The 14,654-nt window shown below is 35.1% G+C and overlaps 1 protein-coding gene across 1 annotated transcript; it reads right to left on the minus strand.

Annotated features, from left to right (window-relative positions):
• Positions 1-1,672: 1,672 nt before the first annotated feature.
• LOC126831528 (CD63 antigen) lies at positions 1,673-8,996 on the minus strand. The gene is made up of 7 exons (XM_050562061.1): positions 8,619-8,996; positions 6,752-6,940; positions 6,256-6,330; positions 5,615-5,713; positions 4,549-4,668; positions 3,855-3,938; positions 1,673-3,437 (listed from the first exon to the last, which is right to left on the minus strand). Exons 1-7 carry the CDS (start codon positions 8,679-8,681, stop codon positions 3,372-3,374), a joined length of 696 nt encoding a protein of 231 aa, XP_050418018.1. The 5' UTR covers positions 8,682-8,996; the 3' UTR covers positions 1,673-3,371.
• Positions 8,997-14,654: the final 5,658 nt, after the last annotated feature.

The following is a 14,654-nucleotide window of genomic DNA, read 5'->3' on the forward strand; positions in this document are numbered from 1 at the left end:
TTACATAACATTTCATGAGATATATTCAATATAATATCGTTTATTATATAAAAACACGAACATTATGATTGTAATTATCAAGCTTCAAAGACTTAAAATACTATTATTGAGTTGGCTCCGCTTGGAGCTTGGCTGTTTTCGATTAACATCTCTTTGTCGGAAATATTGTGTGAACATAAATGAAACTATTTTAATGCAACGAATGTCAATTCTATAGTCGACCCCGACTCGTGTAATTTTCTCTACATAATCGCTTGAAAGTGTCACCAAATATGCTTTCCTCGATACGCACGAGAAGACTTTAGCTTGGCTGATACCGACCCCACCCCTTTTGAAAAACCATGAATCCACCCTACTGATGAGTTCGCTTCCAAGTGTCCACGAAAATGTCAGTTTGAATTCAGATCAACATGATTTTGGATAGTGAAAAAAAAAAAAATAAACGAATACTTATGTGATGAAAATAATTTCTTTTTGATATTTTGGCGTCTGATGGTCACGGTTTTTGTTTGTTTTCTTAAGATTTCTGGTCAAGGTACATCTAATTATTATTATACCAGAAAAACTTAAGTTATCATGTCCTAAAGCATCAACCAATCAAATTGCTTACCCTAAGCTGAAAATGCACATCTTGGAAATCTATCAAGGCATTCACCTAATAAGGCATGTACCAATGCGGGGGGGGGGGGGGACCATTAGAAAATATTACTGGGGTCTTATTGACTATAAAATGATAATGGTGGAAGGTATGCACGGTTTCGATCCATAAGAGTGAGCCACAGTAGTACTGTTAGTATGGCTCTGGCCCGACAGGAATTCAGAAGGGACTCTACACCAATGCTGAGGGGGTAAACACCAGGATCAGACACTGTAGTGCCTGGCAATGAAAAGTGTCTAGTTGTTTGGATGGTACAAAAAACGTCTTCCAATTGGCATACTCCTACAAGATCCTTTGGCATTTGGAAATCAATGAATATTTGGCAAACACATGTTTTCATGGGCCAGTTTGCGGCAAAAAAAGTTAATTTTAATTCACGCTCCTTATCCCTCTTTCAGTCGATAGCTGGGAACAATTTGAACAGTAAAATCGGTTCGAAATCTGAAAGACTGACAAGGGCTTACAACATCCCCAAACTCCAAGCTGCTATACAAGTATGCAGGACGGAGGGCCTGACAAGGACAGCTATCTAGTCGTTCACATTGGCGTGCACGTAAAAGATCCCTTGGCAGTTGGAATTCGATATAAGAGTAGGCCATAGTGATGCTGCCTGGGCAAAATTCCCCTCATAGCACACTGTATGGCGTATGCCAGTCTTCATTAGCCCCGTTTAGAAGCAGAACAGCAGGACGTTAAACCCCATTTCATTTCATTTTGGTATACAAGTGACCTTCTGTTGTTTGGTTTAGAACCAGACTGGGGCCCCCTAACAAAATCTTACCTCAGCTGCCCTACCATGCCACTGTGTCAGAGGTAAGTGATATTGATGAAACCTATTTGGAAACTGCCTGCATTATTTACAGATTTATGACCCTAGATTCGCAGAAGTTGTAAATGTATCCAGAGAAGAGTTACTGCTGAATTTGTTCTCTAAAACTATTACTAAAAAATTTTAAAACTCCTCAATTACCAACACATTACATCAAAATACCAACATCAATGACAAATTCATCATCACTTTAGAAGAATGTTTATTGGTCAACATGACACCAAAAATTACAATATACAATAATGGTGGCTAATATACATGTCTGAATATTTTTAACAGTTTTAACCAAGTACATGTAATTAATTTGGCCAATCCTCAATTTAACGAACAACATTACAGAATATTTCCAATACCATTGCATTGTCTTAACCCATGTCTAACCCAAACAATAAGAATGAACACCATAATGTAAATACTGCATACATCTGTGTACATGGTAGTGCCTTTAATTCTCTCAGTCAAGGCAAGAAACACTGTAGTCCACATGTAACAGAAAAATTATGGATAGGCCAACTAAATCATGTATATACAATGGGGCTTCACTATAACTCTTCATTTATGAGCTGTCATGAATCATTTTCCGTTATAGCGAGGCCTTATTGTAATTATAATAGTATAACAATATTTAATGAACCGCCAAATGACTGTCACAAAAAAGCATTCACACTTGAAACAGCATTTTTCAAAGACAATTAATAGTGGTGTTTTCAGAAAGGACATAATTCGACCATTAAGTTTACTTCTTGTTGATGAATCAACATGAACAGAACAGTTTGTCAACAAGAATTAATATTATGTTTTTATACAATTTATAATATTTGATTATTAAATACTTCACTTGTAAGTTTACACATCCTGAGTCAGCCTTCACCGAGAATTGAGCCCAGCTCTTATCAGGGCATTAGAATGATATGGTTGGGTAACTTTTTCTTAAAACAACTTAAGTTTCACATGAAATATGTTTCTTTAATCTACCAAGTTATTCATGTATAAATTACCTATCTTCACTCCGCCATTTTCCCCATCATTTTAGAAACCCGTGTCTACATTACTTTTAGTCTCCCATAAATAAAAATATATCCCTATAAAAATCACTTTAAAAAAATTTTCATATCAAAAATCACCCAATTTGAAAACTTTGTTGAAGATACTATTTGATATGATACTATTTGATTAGTTAAGTAAAGCGTACACTCAATGTTAAGTACAGGTAACAAATTTATACAAGCAATAATTATCAAAAGAAAGCCACTTCAATAAAAAATACATTTAACAGCCTTGCAGATATTATAAAAATAATTTACACTGACAGTAAACAAAATGAATATGATAAAATGAGAATTATGAAAAAAGCATGAGTTATCAAATTTAATTGTTACAATATGAATAGTGTAATTATTTAAATAACTTATACTGTTACATAAATAATTCTATTATACTCTCTGACTAGGGATCTAAGAAAAATCATCTGTTGAAAATTATAACTAATATTAATTAATATTGGAGATAAATTTCTAGCCAACACTATTAGCGGGTGAAAATTTCTATCAGAAATATTTATAACAAAGACATCTGCATCACTCAAGACAATAAACAAAAGGCTAAATGGTTAGTCCATAAATATGCATAATATAAAAGTTCAAAGGGACAAAAAAAAATAATATTTTCACAGACTATTGAGATGTAAAAGATAAATCTATGTTTACTCATCCAAGATCTCAAATACAATCTCATAATATAAAATACTTTGCTTGAGTCTGTCAGATGCTTTTGGTTTTTAGATGTGAATGTTTTATTTGAAGATAGTTGTCAAAGTCGGAAAATTTGTCATTAAAGCAGGTGGACAAGACAGTTATGAGCAGAGATGAAATGGCACTTGTGAATTTACACGACTTCATATTCCTTTCTGATAGCTCGAGCTAGACAACAGGAGAAGCAAATACCAACAATCTGAAAGAAAAAATAATACAAAAGTTAATGTTCATATTCAAACATAAATCAGTCTGAGGGTCACTCTTAGCTGAATTGCAGCCGACTGAGGTTCAGCCAAATAAATAGAGACACTCTTCTAATAATCATGTGACTTCTCGATATGAGTGGAGATTGGCTAATGAATTCTACAATTAGCCGAATGCTTCAGTGGACACACATAATATGGCAGAATATATCAAACATGGCTGAGTCGGGGGAATCATCCAGCCGAAAGTCAGTGAACACACTAGGTGAATTTTGGTACCGATGGAATCGGCTGACTTATTCGGCTAGTGTGTCCATTGCTTAACGGTCCATGTTTGAATGCCAAAAACTTTCTCCAATTTTGAAAAGAAAACGAAACTTCACAAGAAGCTTGAAAAAAAGGATTATTACCTGTACAAAGGCCAGACCAATTCCTATTCCACCAATAATGAGAATCTTATCTTGTATCCATGAAATGAATTTAGAATCACAGCCCTGAAACAAAACAAACTTATTAGCTATGATCACTTGGTAGTGGTGACACATGTTAAAATAAAGCATTCCTTAGGATGCTAATTACTTCTATTTAATTACATGTAATCGGTTTTTTTTCTTTATTTTTACTGTTGCTATAGGATAGAAGCTTCTTTTTTATAATCTGTACTTCAAAAATTCAACCCTTTTCTTGTTAAGAAGGTATTTTGTGTAGCAAATTCACTGCTGCACTGATTATTTTGCTCCATATTCCTGAAATCTTCATCAAGAAATTACCAAATTAACTAAGATACCTCCTCTTTATCACTGATATTGCTCCCAGGCTTTACCTTTTTCAATTTTATTAAATGGAAGCATAATAAATATTTATCAAAAGTCTCGAAGTGAACTTGGGAGTTTTTGATAAAATTGTCAAATTAGGACTCAACTAGCTTAGTGTCTGTTCTTAAGCTGAGAAAGCCTAAGTTTAGTATGAAACTATCATTTTAGATACTCTTAAAGCATAGTTATAACAAAAAAAGGAATAAGAATTTCTGATTTTATATCTTAGTTATAACTATGCTGAATGTCAAATATTTACTGACTGAAAGTTAAAATGAAATTTGTTTACCTCTGGATAGGCCTTGTCTGATGGACATGTATTACCCGTTTCTGTGCCTTTCACGCAGCAAGAAGCTGGAATAGTACTACCTGACCAATCAGTTTTGTCTTTAACACCGCAGCACTCAAACTAAAATTAAATTTTTTATTTTATTTTTATATTTATTCAGAAACTGGGAGGATTGGGAAACAGCTAAAGCCTATATGTATATGAATCCCTCTCTCGATTAAAACAACATTGTGGGTTAAAAAGCTTTTTAATTTGAAGCAGTCAAGTCTCTGCTGTCACGGAATGTTAAATGCAAAATGTGGTATACATCATTCCTCTAAAAAATGAGACAATTGCAAATAACATATTTTGATCAAATTAGGGACATTAGCTTCTGTTTTCAATATGGTTAAATCCAATAGAATCAACCATTACCAGAGCAAAGAATGTGTATATGCTGCAGACTTAATACTTATATAATGCATAAAATGTATAACAAAACGCAACCTTGATTTATAACACAGTTATATACATGTACGCATTGTACAGCAGTGTACCAAATTTTAATCAAATATCTTAAAAAGTTACATAAAAATTATTTCGGTAAAGAAATTAAGACACGTATGGAAAGAAAACCTTTAGTCTACTCCAGTTTTACCAGAAGGAAACTAATGCAGCTCAAAAGTGTTATCTAATCTCTTCCTAACAGTAGTTAACCAGCGACTGCCAGGCAGGATACATTATTTTTTGTACAATCAGGGGCAATAATCCAGAAAGTTATGGTCTATATCCAAAGTTTCATCACAATCAGATAAAAATTGTGACCTCTAGAGGGTCAACAACCTACGTATTACATACTTTTACACAATTTGCGTACAAAGAGCAGCCATTTTGTTGGATGCTTTCTAAAGCGTAGCCTACATGTGTATGATGATTACTACTCTTCAGTGAAATGTATTTGAAAAACCATCTCACCATCCGTCTGCAACCTTAGTTTGGGGTTAGGTTATCAATATATTATCAATTAGTTTATACACTCAATCTGCCTTTTATTCTGCAATGTTGTGATTTTAAATTATAAACTTACCTCTCTCTGAAGCTCATCAAAGGCCTCTACAGCGGCTGTGTCATTCTTTTTATAATCTTTTATCTTTTTATTTAGTACATCTTTAACTTCTTTGTCTAACTATAATATAAAGTATATAATATACCATATTTGAAAACCATTATATATAAACCTCCACTAATTCAATATTATCCTAAGTCTTCGGCATTGCAAATACAATTTAAAAATCAGTCGACGAGGACGTGTATTCTATTCTCTCCATTTCCTATTGTAATGAGAAGCCTTGATGAAAGAGGAAAAAATTTCTGCGTGAAGTGAAATGTCAAACCATACTTCCGACGTAGACTTGACTACCCAGACTTAGGTAAATTTAGATTGCTCATATATTTCGATGAACCAAACTAATTAGAAATTATTATTCATCATATAAATGGAAACAAAGAACAAACAAAGTCTTATAAAATCTTTGAACAACATGTCCTCAATAGCCATTTCACAAACCAAACAAACTAAAAGCGATTAATTCTGCAAGACAACTTCTTTAATGAAAATCTGTATGCTGAACTATTAAAGAGTAAATTTGGTTACAATTTTACTAAGACGTTGACATCGACTTTATTGTTGTAAATCCTGTCATAAAAATAAAGATTGTTTAAACTTACCTGGTCTTTAAGAACGAATCCCGCAATACCACCAGCGATCTCCAGAATAAAAATAATAGATAAGAGAACAGCAAACTGAAAAGGTAATTGCCATGTTATATAATTATGCATACATAAACTCTTGCTATTTATTTGACAGATTAGAATATGCTACATGTGTACACATGTCAGAAAGTTGGAGATTTTAAACTTGCTTTTGGGGGTGGGGGGGTGTTGGGACCATTATACTTTTTCTTATGTTGGTCACAGCAAGTCATGCCTCAGCTTTCAATAAAGTTAAACAATGTCTACTACAGTAGTTGAATCTCAGTTGAGTCGGGTGTGGTAATGTTCAAAACCTAAATGGTTTCCTATCCACAGATATTTATAATTCATTCATTATTTGTTATGCCATTCACCACTCCAATAATTGATGAATACTCCCATACTTTCATTGGAAACGTATAAAAATCATCAATGGGGGGTGTATAAAAACACATCACTGAAATTTACTTACAGTCATGACCAGACAATAATTTTCTTTGACGGCTCCGCAGCAACCAAAAAAGGCAATACCAAAAATGATAACGCCAACAATAATGAGTAATATACCGGGTCCAGTGTACTGATTCCCAAGGAAATCATTGTAATTGGTGAGTTTAATTTGTACATAAGATCCTGCTCCAATCAGACCAATACCTGCTAACTGAAACAATAAAATTAAATTGATAAAAATTTAAACATAGGATTAAATTAGTCTTAAAATCACTAGTTCTTGTAGCATGTTTAACCCTATATTCTGTACTAATAACACTTCTGTTAAGATTTTCCTCACATTCATAAGTACATGTACATGAGCTTGTTCAAACTTATATTGTGGAATAACCACACCTATATTGTAATCATTAAATGTAATAACACATGTACATACATATACATCTACAGTATATGTACTACATGTACCTACAAATTGGGTTTACCACAAAATGATTCTTAAATCAGAAATGTATCAAATCTTGAGTTGTACATGTACTTTAACACAATCAGCACATCAATAAATTCTTGAAATTTGAAGTGAAATACAAAATGGTTTCCACTACAATGTATTTATTAGCTTACGAATTTTAAAAACTAACGGCTCATTCCTTCTCAACACATACATGTACATGTGTAGACCTACTGTCACTGATGACCATTGATCTGTTCGAAAGTCTTGACAAATCAGACCAACAATATCGCCGACACTACAGTATGCTCATCATGATGTACATGTGACAGTAAGTAAATGACTTAAAAGCTGACTTATTTACAATAACAATCCAGAATTCCATAATAAACTGTTACCTTAAGTACTTAAAGTAGCTAAGTCTCTAACTCAATATCATCCAAAATCTTCGACATTGAAAACACGATTTATTTGTCGGTTTAAATCAACATTGATGTTGTGATCTTAACGGGAAAAGATAGCCTTCTGATATCCAATATTTAAAGACAAAATAAACATTTTACAATTGGTACACGAATCGTGTACCATAATACTTTTCAGCGCTATGTGTAATAAGGGACTCGAAAAACGAGCCTAGGCATATTCCACAAGTTATGTCAAACGGTGACGCTATATTCTTATCTGGAGAGGATGCCCAATAAATACTATCGGCGTAGAGTGGAATAACCAGACGCTAGAGATTGAAATTCGATTGAGAATACTGGCGTATTTCGTCGAACCTAACTGATTAGAAATTACAGTAAAATCAGAAACGATTGATATACATTCATATTACATTATTGTATGCGTTGCGACCCATTTGTGTCAATTTCTAGGTCCCAAATATTAGCGACTTAGCTCCTTTAACATAGTAAGCATTATTTTTCAAAACTCCCTCCCCACCCTCTCCAAGATTTTAATATTACTTTCACTTTGTATGAAGAATAATATCATACAGATTATTTATTTCAGTTTCCTTCAATAGAATGGCATTTAGATAAAATAGCTTGTAATAACACATTGGCAATGAAAATGTGAATCCTTACTAATATGACAATTAGAACATGGATTATGGAAGGATTACAGTGCACTCTAGAGTACGAGTAGACGATTGGAACTTTAATCGAAGTGCGGTCGCCAGTTGGTTATTACCGGAATTTCGATCAATCAATAAATTGTCTTCTTTTTTGTTGATCTGCTGACTTTTTACACTAATTTTTCGTCCCAAAGTACTACATACATATATTATAAATTATTAGACGTTGAATGGCACATTTGCATTTTAAACTTCCTCCTCCCACCATATTGGATTTTAAAACCTGTTCACATAAATTAATTTTGAAACACACACAGCTGCCATATTTTTACCATTAAGAGAAATACCATACTATACACTTACCACAAACAGTAAATTAAACACGAATAACAATAGTTTGATGCATCTCATGCCACCCTCAACCATTTTGATTAATTGTTGTTTTAGTTATTAGCAATTATTATCACAATCTGCTTTTCTGTATTGAACCGAAATTGCTGTTATTATCAAAGAGCACCTGCTAACCAAACCACAACCAGTCGATTAATGAATACACGAAATATAATCCGCTTAATGGGAGACACCTTTCCAGTTCTTTTTCAATAACACTTTATATCTGTATAGATTCTCCTTTTCTAATTAGTACTACGGTCCCCAAAAGCTATTTCGTTGTCAATGGCTGTTTAAGTGAAATTTGGGTATAAATACTGCGGAATAATATCATATCATGACCAACCCTCACGTGCTAGTCTACGTCATCAGCGCGTGACTGTAAACACTACTTACATGCGTCAAGTTAAAAATAGAGCAATACATCATTCGGACCATGTCTCATTCTCGGTCCGGAAGTGGAAGCTTATTTGGACGGACATAATATTATTCTTGACTGATTCGCGCCACTATATATGGCTGATTCGGAACAATATCAGACTGATTTGGACCATAGGATAATAAATACTAGAAACTGAGATTAAAGTAAACAATTAACTAAGTTTAAAGGGTTTTATTTATAGACTATCCACCCTACTTTTATTTACGGTAATTTAAATTAAGTTATAATTTCAATAAGTGAAACACATTTTAAATCCCCAACCATAAATGAAATTTCCTATGTTATTTGGAATAAATGATGTATAGAAAAGCGATCAAAATACCTTGTTTAGAAAAATCAACATAAATTAGATTTATGGAGTTTCCTGGTTGAGGGACCCAAGTTTAACACAAAAAGTGGTAACTCGGATACTTAATTATCATGAAAATAATCTGGAAAGTATTAGGGCTAATCTTGTTCAGAAAATAAATTTGGCTAAAAATGAAAATTACTTCGATCTAATAGGCAATTTGTCTTATTGGATAGATATCCGATTGTTTTGGAATTTATTTACAAATTAAGTTCGGTCAAGTAGCCTATGTATTTTTGTATATTAAATTGCTTACAAAGTTTTCCACATTTGTCAACCATTTTATTGCTTTCAACGCTTGTCTAGATGAGACCGATCTTGGTGTTCGATTATATTCTTCAGAATATAACAAATATCCATAATGATCTATGTGCTCTTTTCGTAGACTAAACCAAAGCTTTTGACTTAGTATAGATTGACGGTATTTTACAAAAACTCCACTAAGAAAAAATCAAAACGCGCTTATATAGGTGGATAGAAGATTTTCAAAACAATAGACACTTTTTAAATTAGGGCACGCGTACATATAGGAAACTGTATGGGCGCAAAATCGCAATGGAAAACGGAACGCTCTGAGGTTCCATACTCCTTGTAGTGTTTCGTTTTCCGTCATCAGCACAACCTTTTTTTTTTTTTGTTATTTGATTTCGCACTCATAAAATGATATGTAATGATTAAAATATTATACACTGAACTCTTTTCTTTCCTTATTGAAAATTATCGCAGATGCAATGCAGTAAGTATACTGGTATGCAGCTATTTGATGATATGGCGTTGTCATTTGGAAATATTGGGTAGATTATTAGTTTGTGGTGAACTGGGATATTGAGAAATCGTCAATCGCAATTGAAGGACATTTTTAGTGATATAGCTCATTTTTATTGAAGTAATCAATAACTAATTAACTACTTATTATCATTTTTGTCATATTATGCAAACATATTTAAATACTGTTGTCATTCAAATAAAATATGAGTCAAGAATCTGGTGCGAATACAGCCATGGCACGAATCAGCCAATTACCCGCATGATTATTTGCTCCCCACGCCCACCAACACCTTTCGGAGAAATTAGGGGTGGGTGTGGGTGAGGGCGTTTGGCTCGTCCGCCCTTTTGTGCGTATTGACCCAAAAGTTTGGTAACTCGAGAATGGAAGGTCACTATTGCTTCCACAGGGTTTTTGAGGGGGCTTAACTCCTGGATTGATCAAGGTCGCGGAATGCTGATTATCGATAGGATTTGTGCTCCCATGTTCCCAATACATAACACTAAAATTGTAGAAAACGCACTAACTTTGTTACGCTTTGTGTATGTATAACCCAAGCAGTTCCACCAAAATCGAATTCAACCAAGATCTTTTGATCCTCAACATCTATAATGGGCTAAAATTAAGGCACAAATTAATGTGAATCCGTGGCCGTATCATTGGCAGTTCAAAGAAACGTCCAAAAGCAGACAACTCGTCACTGTGATCTGCAACCACTTGCGTCAATTTTAGACATTTACATACAAAACACGAAATTTAAACGAAATCAAACGCAGTGACTGATGATTACTAATGGTAGGCCTATAACACTGCTAAATTTCCTCATGCAATCTTTTCAGATTCACAAAAATACCATCTTATTAAAGCACGGATTTATGATTCTTAAAGCACGGATTATTCATTTCGAGGCACGTTAAAACCTGTCTTGCGTAGTCTGCACGTACACCGGGATACATATACTAATTGGTCAAGAATGTCGACTGTCGAGTCCGAACTCGATTGGAGTTTTCTGAGACAGCTGTCGGCCTGGTTCAACGAGACTAGGCAATATGGAGAGTTTGCGCAGCCGCCAATATAAAGAGTAGCCTAGTTAGTAGCCTATATTTCTGTGGTGGTAGAAGACTGATACCACTAGACGTCAAATGCTAACGTTTCCCACAACTTTGTCAACAAAAATGAGTTGTAATAACACAATCCATATTGATGAAGAATTAATCAATGAATTATTCACCAAAAACCACCGGGTACGAATACGATATCAAGGTCAAGTTCATTCTGGCAGATGCGTTACCGCCACTACCGAGTATGGAAGAGTAGCCTACCGTCGTCAGTGCGCTGTCTGTTTGATAGATTGAACTGAATAGGCTTACCCGGACAACTGAACTACCTCAAAATGTTTAACTACATGTACTTTATGGGTATTTTATAGGTTGGACCATGGAAAGAAACATATCGAAGAATACTCATGGTGATAGCTATGGTAGAGAAAGGTCTTCTAGAGAACTTCTTTCGTGAGAAAGAAGTCATATCCGCGGAAGTTAGACAAGCCGTTAACGACGCAAGGAATGGAATTAGGTTAGCTGATAAAGTGCTTACGTATGACAGTCACAACGGGTTACAGATGACATAATTACTACAATGAGAACACAGATTTGTTAATATAACTTTTATTTATTTATAAAAGGTGTAATATAATGATGTCCTAGAAAGAAAAGGAATGTGTTTTTATACGCCCACATTTTCATGTGGACGTATATTGTCGTCGCCCCTGTCCGTCCGTCCGTCCACAATTGGTTTGTGGACTCTCTACAGGTCACAATTCTTGTCTGATTTTGACGAAACTTGAAATATATATAGGTTTATCCCCAAAAGATCTCGACTGCTTTCGATATTGGCATGTATCGGATAGATACTTCATGGATTATGACCCCTGTTTGTTTGTACGAAAAATCACGTTTTTAGCTTGTGGACCCTATAGAGGTCACAATTTTTATCCGATTTTGATGAAACTTGAAATGTAAGTTTATAACCCAAAGATCTCAGTTCCTTTCGATATTCCCACATATCGGACCGTAACTTTCTGAATTATGGCCCCTGATTGTACGAAAAATCGCGTTTTTAGCTTGTGGATCCTATAGAGGTCATTATAATTTTTATCAGATTTAAAAACCCGTATTATTGTATCACCGTTACACCCTAAGGAAAGGTTGAGTACGAATTTCGTGAAAATCGGACCAACATTGCCGGACAAAATGGCCGCCGTTTGTACGCGTATAGTGTAAAAATATGGTAAATCAAGGTTGTGGACCCTGTATAGTTCACAATTTTAATTCGATTTTGATGAAACTTGAAATGCATGTTTATAACCCAAAGATCTTGGTTCCTTTCGATATTTGCGCATATCGAATTGTAACTTCATGAATTATGGCCCTTGATAGTAGGAAAAATCACTTTCTTTTTAGCTTGTTCTCTATCCATCTCTCGAAAATGTTACATTCAACTTCCCAACGAAGAGACCCGGCAAACTGGCATTGTCTGAATCCTGAATAAAGATAGAGACACGCTGCGGTTTAAATGTGTTGAGCTGAATACAACCGGAATCTGGCCAGAGCTCACTGTTGTAAAAAGACAAAGAAGCAGTGGGACAATCAGTAGCGGATTATACTATAGTATAGGCAAAAGGTATGGCGCAAGCTCAGACCTAAATTTCTTTTTGAAAACCTCATACAATGTCAATAACACCGAAAGAAAACACCGAATTCGGAGAGAAAATCTGATATAAACTCAGTGGAGGGGGCTCCAGTATAGTAAAGGGGGCTCCAAGTCCGAGAACAGGGCCTGGTTTGTTTTCTGGGGGTTTGTTATGTTTGGTGCACTTACTATTATCTATGCGGTAGCATTCTGTCTCCGCTCTATACTGTGCGAATCGCACATAACCATTGTAGAATTACTGACGAATTATAATCCTCTGCCATTATTGAAGTAAAACCCACTTTTTTTGGCGCAATAAATGCTTATAAGTCCGTGTCAGTAATTCATAACATAGGGGTTTAATGTCCTACATTTCTTCAACAACATTGTTAATGACGTGTGAAACGGGAAATTATGCCCGGACAACGGCGCTACGGCCAATTCCATGTGCAAGCCTCGGTTTTACATGCCATCTAAACGACTAGACGCTTGTCAGGCACCCCGTTCTGCACCACAGACAACTGGAAACCTCACCGGGAAACTCCGAGGAACTTTCAAGTCTAAAATCGGGATCTCAAAAACGAGTAGGCGGAAACGAAGCTGTTCGGGCAAAACGGCGAATCATATAGCACATTACCCATCTTCATTAATCCAGTTGTTGCAGAAGAGCAAATGTTAAACCGAATTTCATTTGTTTTTCACTAGATATGGGAAACGAAATCATCGGTTCCAGTATGTATCTAAATCGACAGAAAAGTACTCCAGCGATGTAATTTTCAAAATTTTCTTTCAGAGAACCTTCGAACCCCCGTGAGGCCGTGACTATATAGGGCCTTTCGGTCGATCCCTGTGGGCAATACCGATGATGTCAAGTGACACTCATGATGAACGTTTTAAATTATTTGAAAGATGGCACGTCCTAAATATCACATCCCACATCCCAAGATTTCTAAAAACAATTCCCTTGGAATACGGCATGTAGCGGTTTCTTAATTTGAACTCAGAAAAGATTAAATTGTATTTCCTGTCAGGTCCTCATCGAATTCCAACTGACAGGCAGTTCTTTTTAGTGCACGCCATTGTTTGAGCCTATATACACCATACTAAAGTCAGGCTTACTGTCGAGTTAGCTCCGTATGAGAACAGATACTAAGCTAGCTGACCGACATTTTAAGCCCTATATCGACTACTTTAATCGAAAACACTAAGTGTACTTCGAGAATGTTGTTGAGTATTTATTCTGCTTCCGGAATCGAAGCTGATTCCCCAGTTTAGCGAGCCACAGTGGACCCAGCCTATACACACACACACGTGGCTCTAACTTTAAAGATGCTTCCCCGCGCACAAATTGTGTCATCATTCGATGATATTTGGGATTAAAAACATATATTCAAACTAATTAAACATACACTATGCAAGAGCTAAACCTGCCTATTGCAGGTCTTTCTTTAGGCCTGAAATGTTATATAAACTATTAATTAGAAATTAATTAAATTATCCAAACCATAATCAACTCACGATGCCATCCTGTGTCGTATTTTCACTGGATTAGAATCCGCGATTGGCTGCTCAACGATTAATGATGACTAAATCCAAAAATGTTTAATCCAGACTGTGGTTTTATCTTACCGACGTTAATAATGATGGTCGAGGCTAGGCTTAAAACTCAAAAGCTAATATCTCGGTTCAGAGTGGAGCAATTTGACTGAAATTTTCAATATACATGTAATTACATTATCTATTTTTTAAAACTATTATAGC

The sequence above is a fragment of the Patella vulgata genome, chromosome 9 (assembly GCF_932274485.2).
Source record: "Patella vulgata chromosome 9, xgPatVulg1.2, whole genome shotgun sequence".
In the NCBI taxonomy this organism is placed as follows: domain Eukaryota; kingdom Metazoa; phylum Mollusca; class Gastropoda; family Patellidae; genus Patella; species Patella vulgata.

What these genes read in the sequence shown, in the direction of transcription:
- LOC126831528 (XM_050562061.1), bottom strand. Translation starts at nt 8,681, where the DNA reads ATGGTTGAGGGTGGCATGAGATGCATCAAACTATTGTTATTCGTGTTT. An exon ending in TGTTTAATTTACTGTTTGTG is followed by an intron (nt 6,941 to 8,618) that starts GTAAGTGTATAG and finishes TTATTGTTTCAG; the next exon opens with TTAGCAGGTATTGGTCTGAT. An exon ending in TTGGTCTGGCCTTTGTACAG is followed by an intron (nt 3,438 to 3,854) that starts GTAATAATCCTT and finishes TTTTTCTTTCAG; the next exon opens with ATTGTTGGTATTTGCTTCTC.